Source organism: Papaver somniferum, chromosome 1, assembly GCF_003573695.1.
Source record: "Papaver somniferum cultivar HN1 chromosome 1, ASM357369v1, whole genome shotgun sequence".
In the NCBI taxonomy this organism is placed as follows: domain Eukaryota; kingdom Viridiplantae; phylum Streptophyta; class Magnoliopsida; order Ranunculales; family Papaveraceae; genus Papaver; species Papaver somniferum.
The window spans coordinates 17,488,174-17,500,877 of NC_039358.1; the positions used below are offsets into that span (position 1 = coordinate 17,488,174).

Sequence of the window (12,704 nt, forward strand, 5' to 3'; positions counted from 1 at the left end):
TTTCTAGTTATTGGGAACCGATCCTATGAACATGTTCAACACGTTTTTAGATATTGGGAACCGATTCTACGGACATGTGCAACAAATACAAGTTAGATACCAGATATGGTGGGAACCGATACTAGTACCTAGTCAACCAAGTTTTGGTAACTAGCGTGACTATGTCTAGTACCCACATGGAGGTAGAACCGAAACTTGTTTTGGTAGAACCGATAAACCCATGTTTGGTGATTTGATAGGATAATCAATCACATAGTTCTTGGAAGTCAGATGAACCAATTCTAAACTTGTTTGGAAGTGTGGCAAATCGATTCCAAGATTGCAAGAATGAAAGAGGACTTAAAAAATAAAGATGTCACTTTGAATATGTGTACTAACGCTTATCTTTTATTGTGCAAAGATATTCCTTAATAGCTAAAGGAGAATCCCGGATTCAAAATAAATTGAGAATCTTTTAATTAAGGTGTTTAATTTTATATTTGGAAAATAAAAATTAGTAATGTGCATTTAATAGTTGGAGATTTTCTAAGAGATTTCGGTCAATATTTGGACAAAGCATTTCCAGAAATTATGGAAACCGAATTTGGAAATATATTGAATATCTTGAGAATATTTTCGGTTTTGGAAATTCCTTGGTGTCCAAACTTCCTTGGTCTATAAATATCAAAGTTTCCATTTCGAGCAAACTAATCCTTAGAGCCAGCAAAACTACCTAGTTTTGTTGTTACTGGTGGAACCGCCTATTCCGAGAGGAAAGTAACCTAATTAGGTGAAATCTCTTACGGATGCTCGGTTTAAAGACTTCTTTGGGGTTGAGAAGCTCTATTAGTACCCTTGGTGGGAAACTAGATGATTGCATTGTTATTTTAGTTTTCGATTATTGATTTGATTGACTAACGGTTGTTGAATCTTTGATTGCACCTAGTTTCTTTATTCTTGAGAACCTTCTCTTCCATTACACCAAATTCTGGGATTAGAAACAGAACTCTTGCCTGTTGCAAAAGTGGGTGTTACATATTTTGTAACGGATTTGTATCAGTTACGAATTATGGTTGTAACGGACCACGTAACAGCTGTGAGTTACGAATTTGCCACGTGGTAACAGCTCCAAGCCGTTACGATATTTTTTTGTAACAACGCTGTTGTAACGCTGTCAGCCGTTACTACATGACACATTCAAACAGCTAAAAGCCGTTACGAACTTTTTTGTAACGGTAAAAAATTACTGCAGTCAACCTTGACCTGGTCAAAATTAGTCAATACTGACCGGCAGTTCATTTTCTGCCATACAAGCCGGAAATCCAAATAACCTGCATACACTTCCGTTTCATCCCTCATCCAAATTCAGCAATAGTTTCGCAATCAATTCATATTAACATTCAATCAATTCATATAAGTATTCACATCAGAAAGGAATACAAATTCTTCAAGTACCAAATGGAATACATAAAACAAGTTCACTATATTTTCACTTAATTCGCTATAAGTTCAACTCACATACTACATAAGAACTTACTCAAAACTTGCAAATACTTCCCAAACATTAGTTGCTAAGCACTCTTCATCAAGTTCTCCATAATCCCTGGCTTTAAGTTCATAATTCCAAACCCATACTACACGAAACAAACCAAAAATATATATAATTAAAGCTAGAGCAAACATCATGGTAAGAAGTAAACAGTGTGTCATGAACAAAACAAACCAAAAATATCCATAAGTACGGCTAGGGAAAACATCATGGTAAGAAGTAAACAGTGTGTGATGAGATTGATGTCATCTTTGAGAGACAAGGAAAATTCACTTAGAGAATACAAACATTACCTGCTTGTGGTAACTGATTTGGCTCCATGAACGTGTCTGTAGTGGAAATTGCTGAAGTTGCAATTGCAACTGGAGCTGTTGTTGCTGTGGTATTAGAATCTGCTGCTGATGCTGCGGTGCAAGAATTTGTTGTTGCTGCTATTGCTCCTTGTTCAGTCATTTCACCTGAATGAGTCAACAAACAAAAAAAGACACATAAGAAACAGGATGACCCTCAGCCAAAAAAAAAAATACAAATTCTTTAAGTACCAAAAAAATTCCAAGGGAATACATAGAAACTTCCTAAGTTCAGTTCATTCTCACTTAAATCACTCTAAGTTCAGCTCAAACACTACATAAAAACTTACTCAAAACATTGGTTGCATTCTTGATCAAGTTCTCCATAATCCCTGTATTTAAGTTCATAATACCAAGTCAATTGAGATGGAATTTCCCCTTGAAAACTGTTATTAGTTAGTTACCTGCAGCAATAGAACACTGCCGTCCAAAACTCTTTAAGTATACAATAATAGTTTTCGCGAGAGTCAAGACAAAGAAAAATCAGGGCCTTATAAGGAGTTTTACTTACAAGGTAAGCAAATGCTCTAAATCAGCAACATAAGATGCACCTGTCCTGAAAAATTATTGGTCGAAAGATCCATGCAATCAAAACACAAATAAGTTAGCTAAGAGAAATTTTCCTGAGAGAAAACAAAATTATCCAGGCTCTTAAGACTTGCAGCGTATGAAGATTTATAATTCTCCCAAGCTCAAATGAATCTATCTTCTGAAATGATTTGTCGAGAGATTTTATTTAAATTGCGCAAGACAACTATAAAAAAACAAACAAGGAGGCAAAAGGCGATAATACTATACAGAGAAGAACACTAAGATAGGTTTAAAATACTTACAGGTAAGTTAGACTTCCTGGTGGGTACCATTTGCACTTCTAGCTTTTCCAGCTTCGACAACTTTCTTCACCCACCTAAAAGGATTATATTAGCAAATATTCATTTAATGAATTATTTGTCGAACTGATTGCAATACCTACCACTTAACGCTGTAACGGCAGTGGAAGCATGGTCTTTTGCAGTAATAATTCAATGTGTAGCAGAACTGCAAAACCATCAGAGCAAAGTGGGCCGAAAGGCCTTTTCATAGGTAACGGTGACATTGTATAGCCATGAATGGATCCCATTTAAGAGGGATCACCACCAACTGAGGCAGAACCAAGAGTGCAACCAACGCATCTTCCTCAGCATTGTTCCTCTGAGGAGCAGTTTGTGTCGGTTGCCTTCCTACCGGTACATATATTGGAGCTGCCATCTCCTAAGAAGAAATTCCTCACCCACAACGGTCAGGATCATACCATAAAAGATCACACATCGGTCCTTCATGTGGAAACTATTAAAACCCAAGTCAAGGACATTGCATGAAAGAGAACAATCATCAATTAAGAACACGGTAGAAAATCTAATAAAGCTTTAGACGACCGATGAAGTATGCACAAATAAAAGAAGATGTATATTATTCAATCTAAAGTAAACAAGATACGACAATGGAAGATTTAATATGTAACTACCTGGTCCCAGTTTTTCATTGATATCTTGTATGCATCTGCAGCGAACCATGCTTCCATTCTACATAAGTACCACAGTAGGACTTCATGGGCAAGACCTTCCAGTCTACACAAGAAACAAAGAGGAAACCATATATTACCAAGAGAAAAGAGGCAACTAGATCAGCCATATAATATACACAACTATAAGAAACAAAGAGGAAACCTTCATGGGCAAGACCTTCTAGTTCTTCAATGACCTGCTTTGCAAACCAAGAAAAACTTAATAGAAATTAAAACAAGTTTTATTGTTCAAGAACCATGAAAGACTGAAAAATAATAATAAACAAGTTCATAATGATGCCTAAAAACACAACAACAACATCAACATCAAACTCAAAAATAATCGCATAACATCAGAAATTAGATTTCTACGAAGACAATATCACTTTATTACCTATGGTGATTAGCATGTGGTGATCTACCAGTTTGAACAGCTTTCGCACAACCATTGTGACCATGGCTAACACTTGCAATTCACAACCATACTCAGCACCACCTGACGCAGCCACCACTTGCAACTGCAATAGCAACTTCATCATAATAACCACCAACTTCAGTTCATTTGCACCCATCTGTAGCTGCAACACCATTTCAGTCTCATCTAACCATCCACTAACCATTTGCCTAATACCAACAGCGGCACCAAAACCTTGAAAATTATCCACTGCAACAATCATTCTCATTCATTCCCACCAGTTCCATCTCCTGCAGCAGCTGCTTGCAAACCAATAACAGCATCAACTTCAACCAAATTCAATCACCACCAAATCCTTTTGTAGCTTCTTGCCTGCACAACAACTACCAACACTGACTCATCCTGTAGCATCATTGGCTCCATTTTCTATTCCATTGCATCTACTACTACAACAACCATTCTCCCTGCAAGAAATCTGCACACATTCTCAAGCCAGCTTCTGCATACCAACATCACTGCATCTCCATACTCAGACCTTTTCAGCTGAAATCAACACCTACCCTTTCACTACACCATTCAATCACCATATTATCTTGAGCTCAGACCACACAGATTCACCACCAACCCTGTATTGTCCAAGTCCTCATCATATTTTCCATCGAGAGATCAACAGCAAAACTACCATCTCTTCAACCTTGAAAAATCTCAGCTCAAATGCAACAAAACTACCTTCTTCTCTCTAATCAAAGTTCAAAACATCGATTCAAATCTCAAACCACCAAACCCAGTCTTTGATTTCTTCTTATCTATCACTAAATCGAAACTTAAATCAATTTCCAAACCCTAACTTCCTGCCTCTGATTCACCTTAGCCTTTATACCCTGAGTTAATACAAGTCCACCATCTCCTCTTTCTGTTATTCAATCCACCAATTCCTCCTTCGATTTTGCACAAACTCAATACTAACTCCAGAAACCCTAATTTTATTTCCTCCTGATTCGTCGTTCTTCAATCAATAAGAACCCTAATCAAAATCAAATCACCACCTTAGTAAAACCTTCCTGATCCATTTACTTCTCCAGACTTCTTCTTAATTGAGATGAACGATTTCTCAGTTCATGCTATTGAGAACTGAAAAAAAAAAAGAGCGAAGAACAACAAAAAAGAATAAGTTGAGAAGAAAAAAAGCGAAGAACGGCGAAGAAAAAGAAGAAGAGAAATGAGTTTCTCTTCGGCATGTTTCTTCTGAGAGATCGAGAGAGAGGAAGAGGAACGGAGAGAAAGAGATGAGATGTAATAATGTGGAGTGAGAATAAAATCTAGGGTTTAATGATTGAGATGCATATCGAGAATAGAATGAAGGGTAGAGATATGAGTTTAGGCATACACGGTGTAGATGAAAGGTAAAATAGCACGCATGTGAATGACACGCACATACTCCAGGTGTTACGACACGTGTGACCAAGAGTGTGACTGGCACGCCTATAAAGAATTCCTAACGGATGGAATCTGTTACAAATTTTTTAAAAATTAATGGCTTCTTCCTGTTATGAATATTTTGTAACGAACTTTTGTAACGGGAATTTTGTAACGGCCACAAAGCCGTTACAAATTCATGTTACGAATCCGAGAATTTGGTGTAGTGTTCTGATATAAGGCTCACTCAAACTAGATCAAAATTTAACGTCTCTATGGATCTTAGTTTTTCTAGATACGTAAGATAGATTCATTGATTTTCCATTGTTAACAGACTCCGTTCTGTGCGACAAATCAGTAAGGAATCAAGTTTGTTGATGCAGGTTGTTACTTTGAAGATTAAATCGAAGATTTGAAGACTTTTGTTCTTGTGTATTGATCTTGGTGTAACTTTCTGTGACTTGATTTTCCGGGATTAAGGGGTTGTTTATTTTCAATAAACATAACCTTTTTTAGGTCAACAAGTAGTTTGTGATTTCATCATAAACCTAGTAATCAAGACTGATTATTTCGGTAATCATTGTCTTGTTTGTTCTTATAATCAAGGAGCTTCGGATCTGGCAGCAGGTCTTAAAAATAGAAGTTCTTTAACTGTGCTCATATCATATATTTCGGCATTGTGATTATAAAGTGAGTTTTGTTACCAAACAGTTTATCCTTTACTGTTTGGAATACGATCCAAATGAATCTTGTTTTTTCAGTTGAAAGATTGGTAGAAAATTTATTGTGAACCATTGAGAAGATATATTAGATTTAAGTCCTAAAGAAAACGGATGTTCTGCTAGAATATCTAGTATCAAATATCTATTGAGAACTTCAGTTCTGCTAGATATTATTGTTAGAGCACTGCTCGGTCAAACTCGCATGTGTTGCTATCTCAAGCATGTTTGTCAATGTTATTGATCAAAACTATAAGTCTTGATTTCTAGTCTATTATAGCTAAGTCTCGGACTACGATAGTAAGTGTAGTTGAGCTCAAGGACTTCATGGCGATTCATCATACAAGTAGAAGATCTACTCAAGGAACCGGTGGAACTTCTCGACAAAAAGGTATGTGGAGACTTGAACTTATCTGTCACTCAAAACTCTATCTATTTTATCTCCTACTCTTTGAGACAAAAGTCATATGCTATATATATAGACTAGATTATACACATTTGGTATTTCGAGCCGAGTATACCTCGCCTATCTATATCTCGAAATATGTGTTGGTAAGCTTTTCGCTTCGACCAAGTTTATCTTTACCTAGTGACAAAAGTCATGAATGTTTCAGTCACTTTGGAAATTGCTTTGACGAGAAATAGTGTAACAACTATATAACGTCCTCTAAGAATATTTTAATGATTAGAATGAGAGTTTAGATTAAATAACCAATGGATTCCTTTAACCGAAGTTTTCGAACTTTGTTGATTAAGAGAATCGGAAGTATGGCAAGTTCCAAGTCCGCGAACTCAGTCCGCGAACTGCCAAAGTTCTCAAACCCGAGAATTTCTGCTGGAGTTGACAAACCACTTGTGTGAGCCAAGTCCGCGAACCAAGTCTGCGAACCCAGTCTGCGAACCGGCAAAGTTTTCGAACCCAAAAATTTCTGCTGGAGTTTGTAAACTCTATCCGGTGTCTTAAGTCCGCGAACCTAGTCTGTGAACTTGAGAAGGTTATATATATAAAGATGATTTCTGAACTTAATCTTAAAAGACTAAGGAATGCATTTGCAAACCGTGGATATTAAAGTTCATGAATGTATTCTAGTGAATCAAATCATCTTTTCTTCAATTGTGTCTTGTGTAGTTACATAAGATTTCCTTGCAATTGAAAAACTCTCTTAACTAGTTCATTTGAGTCAATTGAACTAGTTATGGTGAAGAAGAACATGGTTGGTATGAAACACTCTTATGGTTAACCTCTTTGGGTAGACTATTGTTGAACCAACAATGTACACGTTTGGGTGCGGTTAACAAACCTAGAAGCGTACAGTCATTTGTGTATGACAAGCTAAATTTTCGATCTAACGGTTGAGAAATATTAGCTTGAATCTAAATCAGGTTTTCATCTAACGGTGAATATTGATTGGTTTGTAACTAAGGCAAAACCCTAATTTGAAAGACTATATAAAGGAGACATCTAGTATTGTGCAAAACTAATCCCCACACCTTACGTGTGATACTAGTTTGTGTGCTAGAGTCGTGTCTCCTTTAACCTTAGGTTTTCTTCTTCTAAAACCAGGTTAACGACTTAAAGACTTTATTGGAATTGTGAAGCCAGACCGATACTACTTTTATCGTAGTTATGTGATCTGATCTTGCATCTTCTATCGTAATAATACAATCATATTGATTGGCTTGAGATCGTGAGAGTTCTCTGATAGGCAAGATATAAAAGTAATCACAAACACCTTCGTCTCATTGTTTGTGATTCCGTAACATCTTTGTTTCGCTACCATACGATTAAGATTGTTGTGAGGTGATTGATTAATCTATGCTGTTCTTCGGGAATATAAGACCGAATTATCAATTGGTTCATGTTCGCCTTGATTATTATTAAAAGACAGAACAAAAACTTTAGGGTTTTTCTGTGGGAGACAGATTGATCCTTTGATGGATTTGTCTGTGTGAGACAGATTTGTTTATTGTTAAACCCAACGATTTTGGGTCGTCGCAACTCTTAGTTGTGGGTGAGATCAGCTAAGGGAATCAAGTGCGCAGTATCCTGCTGGGATCAGAGGCGTAGGGAGTACAACTGTACCTTGGATCAGTGGGAGACTGATTGGGGTTCAACTATAGTCCAGTCCGAAGTTAGCTTGGAGTAGGCTAGCGTCTGTAGCGGCTTAATACAATGTGTATTCAATCTGTACTAGGTCCCGGGGTTTTTCTGCATTTGCGGTTTCCTCGTTAACAAAATTCTGGTGTTTGTGTTATTTCTATTTTCGCATTATATTTGTTTATATAATTGAAATAATACAGGTTGTGTGTTTGAATCAATCAATTGGAAATCCGACCTTTGGTTGTTGATTGATATTGATTGATTCTTGGACATTGGTCTTTGGTACCGTCTAAGTTATTCCTTGTATTTGATTAGAACTCGCAGGATCTTCTTGAGTAAATCAAATCAAGAGAGAGATCTAAACTCATTGATATACTTTTAATTGATTGAATATTGTTGATTCTCTTGAAAGTATATTCGAGTTTGTCCATACAGATTGTAAGTGAAATATTGGGTGGTGTTGTTACACCCCCGCTTTTTCAAATATCAAAACAAACATCTATTGATAACTTCGGTTCTGCTAGATATTATCAAAACAAGAATACTACTGAAGCTGAGTAACTAGGATTTTAGTTTACTTAGTATTTTCTACACGAAGTTGCAAGTTTACCTTTTTTGTAGCGTCTTAATTCATTGAGTATTCAAAACTGGACTAGGTCCCGGGGTTTTTCTGCATTTTCGGTTTCCTCGTCAACGAAATTCTTGTTAGAGCATAGCTCGATTGAACCCACCAAGCGCTGGTATGTCAAGTTTGGTTGTCATATTTTGGTGAATCAAAACTCATTTTAAGAGTCGGTTGATTATGTAATAGATTCAACTTCCTATAGGTTAGCTTAAAAGTATTAGGATATGAGACAATACTGTTAGAGCATTGCTCGATCGAACTATCATGCGTTGATATCTCAAGCATGTTTGTCAATGTTAGTGATCAAAACAATAAGTCTTGATTTCTAGTCTACTATAGCTAAGTCTCGGACTAGGATAGTAAGTGTAGTTGAGCTCAAGGACTCCATGGCGATTCATCATACAAGACGAAGATCTACTCAAGGAACCGGTGGAACTTCTCAACAAAAAGGTATGTGGAGACTTGAAATTATCTGTCACTCAAAAGTCTATCTATTTTATCTCCTACTCTTTGAGACAAAAAGTCGTACCCTATATATATAGACTATGATTATATACATTTGGTATTTCGAGCCGAGTATACCTCGCCTATCTATATTTCGAAATAGGTGTTGGTAAGATTTTCGCTTCGACTAAGTTTATCTTTACCTAGTGACGAAAGTCATGATATGTTTCAATCACTTTAAAAATTGCTTTGACGAGAAATGGTGTAACAACTATATAACGTCCTCTAAGAATGTTTCAATGGTTGGAATGAGAGTTTAGATTACATAACCAATGGTGGACATAAACATTATTGTGGAAACACATTTATGTATAAGTCTTATTCCTTCAACCAAAGTTTGCGAACATTGTTGATCAAGAAAAATCGGAAGAATGGCTTGATTTCCAAGTCCGCGAACCCAGTCCGTGAACTGCCGAACTTCTCATCCCGAGAAATTCTGCTGGAGTTGACAAACTAGCTGCGTGTGTACTAGTCCACGAACCCAGTCCGCGAACCGGCGAAAAGTCTTTGCCGAGATTTTCTATTGGAGTTTGTAAACTCTGCTCGGTTGCTTAAGTCCGCGAACCTAGTGTGCGAACTTGAGAAGGTTATATATCTGAAGATGGTTTATGAACTTAAACTTAAAAAGACTAAGGAATGCTATTTGCAAACCGTGGCTATAAAAGTTCATGAACCGATTCAAGTGAATCAAATCATCTTTGCTTCAATTGTGTCTTGTGTAGTTACATAAGATTTTCTTGCAATTGAACAACTCTCTAACTAGTTCAATTGAGTCATTTGAACTAGTTATAGTGAAGAAGAACATGGTTGATATGAAATGCTCATATGGATAACCTTTTGGTTGACTATTGTTGAACCAACAATGTACATGTTTGGATACGGTTAACAAATCTAGAAGCGTGTATTCCATTTGTGTATAACAAGCTAAGTTTTCGATCTAACGGTTGAGAAATATTAGCTTGAATCTAAATCAGGTTTTCATCTAACGGTGGATATTGATTGCTTTGTTACCAAGGCAAAACCCTGATGTGAAAGACTATATAAGGGGACATCTGGCAACTCTGCAAAAGTAATCCCCACACCTTACGTGTTCTACTAGTTTGCGTGCTAGAGTCGGTTCTCCTTTAACCTTTGGTTTTCTTCTTCTAAAACCAGGTTAAACGAATTGAAGACTTCATTGGGATTGTTAAGCCAGACCGATACTAATTTTATCATAGTTGTGTGATCTGATCTTGCATCTTTTATCGTACGAGTACAATCATATTGATTGGTTTGAGATTGTTATCTCCAATAGGCCAGATATATAAAGTAATCACTTACATCTTCGTCTCATTGTTTGTGATTCCGAAACATCTTGTTTCGTACCATACAATTAAGATTGTTGTGAGGTGATTGATTAATCTAGGATGTTCTTCGGGAATATAAGACCGGATTATCAATTGGTTCCTGTTCGCCTTGATTATTATCAAAAGACGGAACAAAAACTTTAGGGTTTTTCTGTGGGAGACAGATTGATCCTTTGATAGACTTGTCTATGTGAGACAGATTTGTTTATTGTTAAAGCCTGCGACTTTGGGTCGTAGCAACTCTTAGTTGTGGGTGAGATCAGCTAAGGGAATCAAGTGCGTAGTATCCTGCTGGGATCAGAGGTATAGGGATTACAATTGTACCTTGGATCAGTGAGAGACTGATTTGGGTTCAACTATAGTCCAGTCCAAAGTTAGCTTGGAGTAGGATAGTGTCTGTAGCGGCTTAATACAGTGTGTATTCAATCTGGACTAGGTCCCAGGGTTTTCTGCATTTGCGGTTTCCTCGTTAACAAAATTTCTGGTGTCTGTGTTATTTCAGTTTCCGCATTATATTATTTTATCTTTATAGTTGAAATAATACAGGTTGTGGATTAGATCATCAATTAGTATAACCCAACCTTGGTTGTTGATTAACATTGATTGTTCCTTGGACATTGGTCTTTGGTACCGTCCAAGTTATTCCTTGTGTTTGATTAAGACTCGTTGATTTCTGTTAGCTTGAGTAAATCAAAACAAGAGAGAGATATTAACTCTTTGAGATACTTTTACCTAGATTGAGTCTGGCTGTCTAGTTGATTCTCTAGAAAGTGTTTCGGAGTTAGTCCATACAGATTGCTAAGCGAAATATTGGGTGGTGTTGTTAGACCCCCGCTTTTTCAATTGGTATCAGAGCAGGCAAACACATTTAAGACCTTATCAGTCTGTGTTTGTGGCAATCTGAGTCTGAGGACAGAGTCTCTTATACGCATACCAAGATATCTTCTAAAGCTTTTAACCATGCCAAATTTCTTGGAGATACCTCAAAGGATCACTCGTTAGCAGATTCTTCCGAATACCGAGGTAGGAACATTGTCCCATGTGTTGACAACTCTCTCTCTGATGAGACATTGGATATTATGGCAACAGCTGAAATGAAGCTCGCCATAATTTCAGAATGCTCTACTGAGTTTGTTGATTTCAATAATACGAATAACTCATTGATGAATTTGAAAAGTCTATTGATCGAAACAAATTTCTAAACTTCACAATTTGCTTCTTTCCACTATCAATGGAGTAAATAGTCAGACGACTACTGCAGTGAACCTCTTGCTCACTAGGAACCAGGCATCTTGTAAAAATGATTTCTTCCCTAGAAATCATTACAGGACTTTGGGGCATTCTAGTGGTATAAATTCTTGCACTACTAATAAAAGCATGTCCTGTGCTTATAAGAACAACTATGATAAATCTAAGTCTAGAGTATGGAGACCCATTTCAGAAAATCCCCTAGAACCAATCTCTAGAGGTCCTAGACTCTGTAATCAGAAAGGTTCTTCTCTTGTGCTTTCAGAAAGGGTTGTGAGACATTCCCCTAAATTTGGAAACTGCCAAGGGAAGACAAGAAATTTTGAGATTAGACATCCTGGTAGAAATCACAACTTTACTCTCAGAACCTATGGTGAGACTATGTCTCCCTCTGCTACCTAGTAGCAGAAAGTTCCATTCTTGTGTCTAACTTGAGAGATACAAGGATAATGTTTGAGAGATTCTCAAGTATTTGGATGATTTTCATCGGTTTGTATGTTTTGATATCTTGTAAGTTTCTAGTATTTCTTTCCTTCATCACTGTGACCTTTTGGAGATGGAGGATGTTTGAAAACGTCACAGTATGCAGTATTCCTGGTCGGTTCCATTTATTTTGGCATATGGATTAGTCCACGAACGACCATATCTCCTCAAGGAACTTTAGGGTTTCCATCTAGGGTGATACTTGAACATATATATATCTCATATATGCGTTCATTAATCTTCAGAAAGGAACTCGATGGAAACTGTTCCCAAAGAATAAGTTAACCCTAGTGTAGAGGATGATCTCAAAGAAAGTGATTCTACTCAAGAGTTTATTTTAAAGAAGATGCTTGAAAGGAAAGAGTATAACTCTTGGATTGGAGAATCTGTCAAGGATTTAATTCTCGTTCAGAATGAAGTAAAGAA

The 12,704-nt window shown here is 36.9% G+C and overlaps 1 protein-coding gene across 8 annotated transcripts; it reads right to left on the reverse strand.

Annotated features, from left to right (window-relative positions):
- Positions 1-1,354: 1,354 nt before the first annotated feature.
- LOC113326370 lies at positions 1,355-5,088 on the reverse strand. 8 transcript variants are annotated; one of them, XR_003348367.1, is made up of 10 exons: positions 3,816-5,088; positions 3,585-3,618; positions 3,383-3,485; positions 2,852-3,204; positions 2,712-2,785; positions 2,390-2,434; positions 2,283-2,298; positions 2,169-2,210; positions 1,822-1,986; positions 1,355-1,613 (listed from the first exon to the last, which is right to left on the reverse strand). XR_003348367.1 is itself a non-coding variant. In XM_026574131.1 (4 exons), the coding sequence occupies exons 2-4, from the start codon at positions 2,203-2,205 to the stop codon at positions 1,513-1,515; spliced, it is 303 nt and encodes a 100-aa protein (XP_026429916.1). In that variant the 5' UTR covers positions 2,206-2,210; positions 2,390-2,683; the 3' UTR covers positions 1,355-1,512. The 8 variants fall into 8 exon arrangements, 2 of the variants coding, with proteins under 2 accessions (XP_026429916.1, XP_026429909.1); XR_003348369.1 differs by lacking the exon at positions 2,283-2,298 and having other exon boundaries at positions 2,712-2,775; XR_003348366.1 differs by having other exon boundaries at positions 2,169-2,298; positions 2,712-2,775.
- Between the last annotated feature and the right edge of the window lie 7,616 nt (positions 5,089-12,704).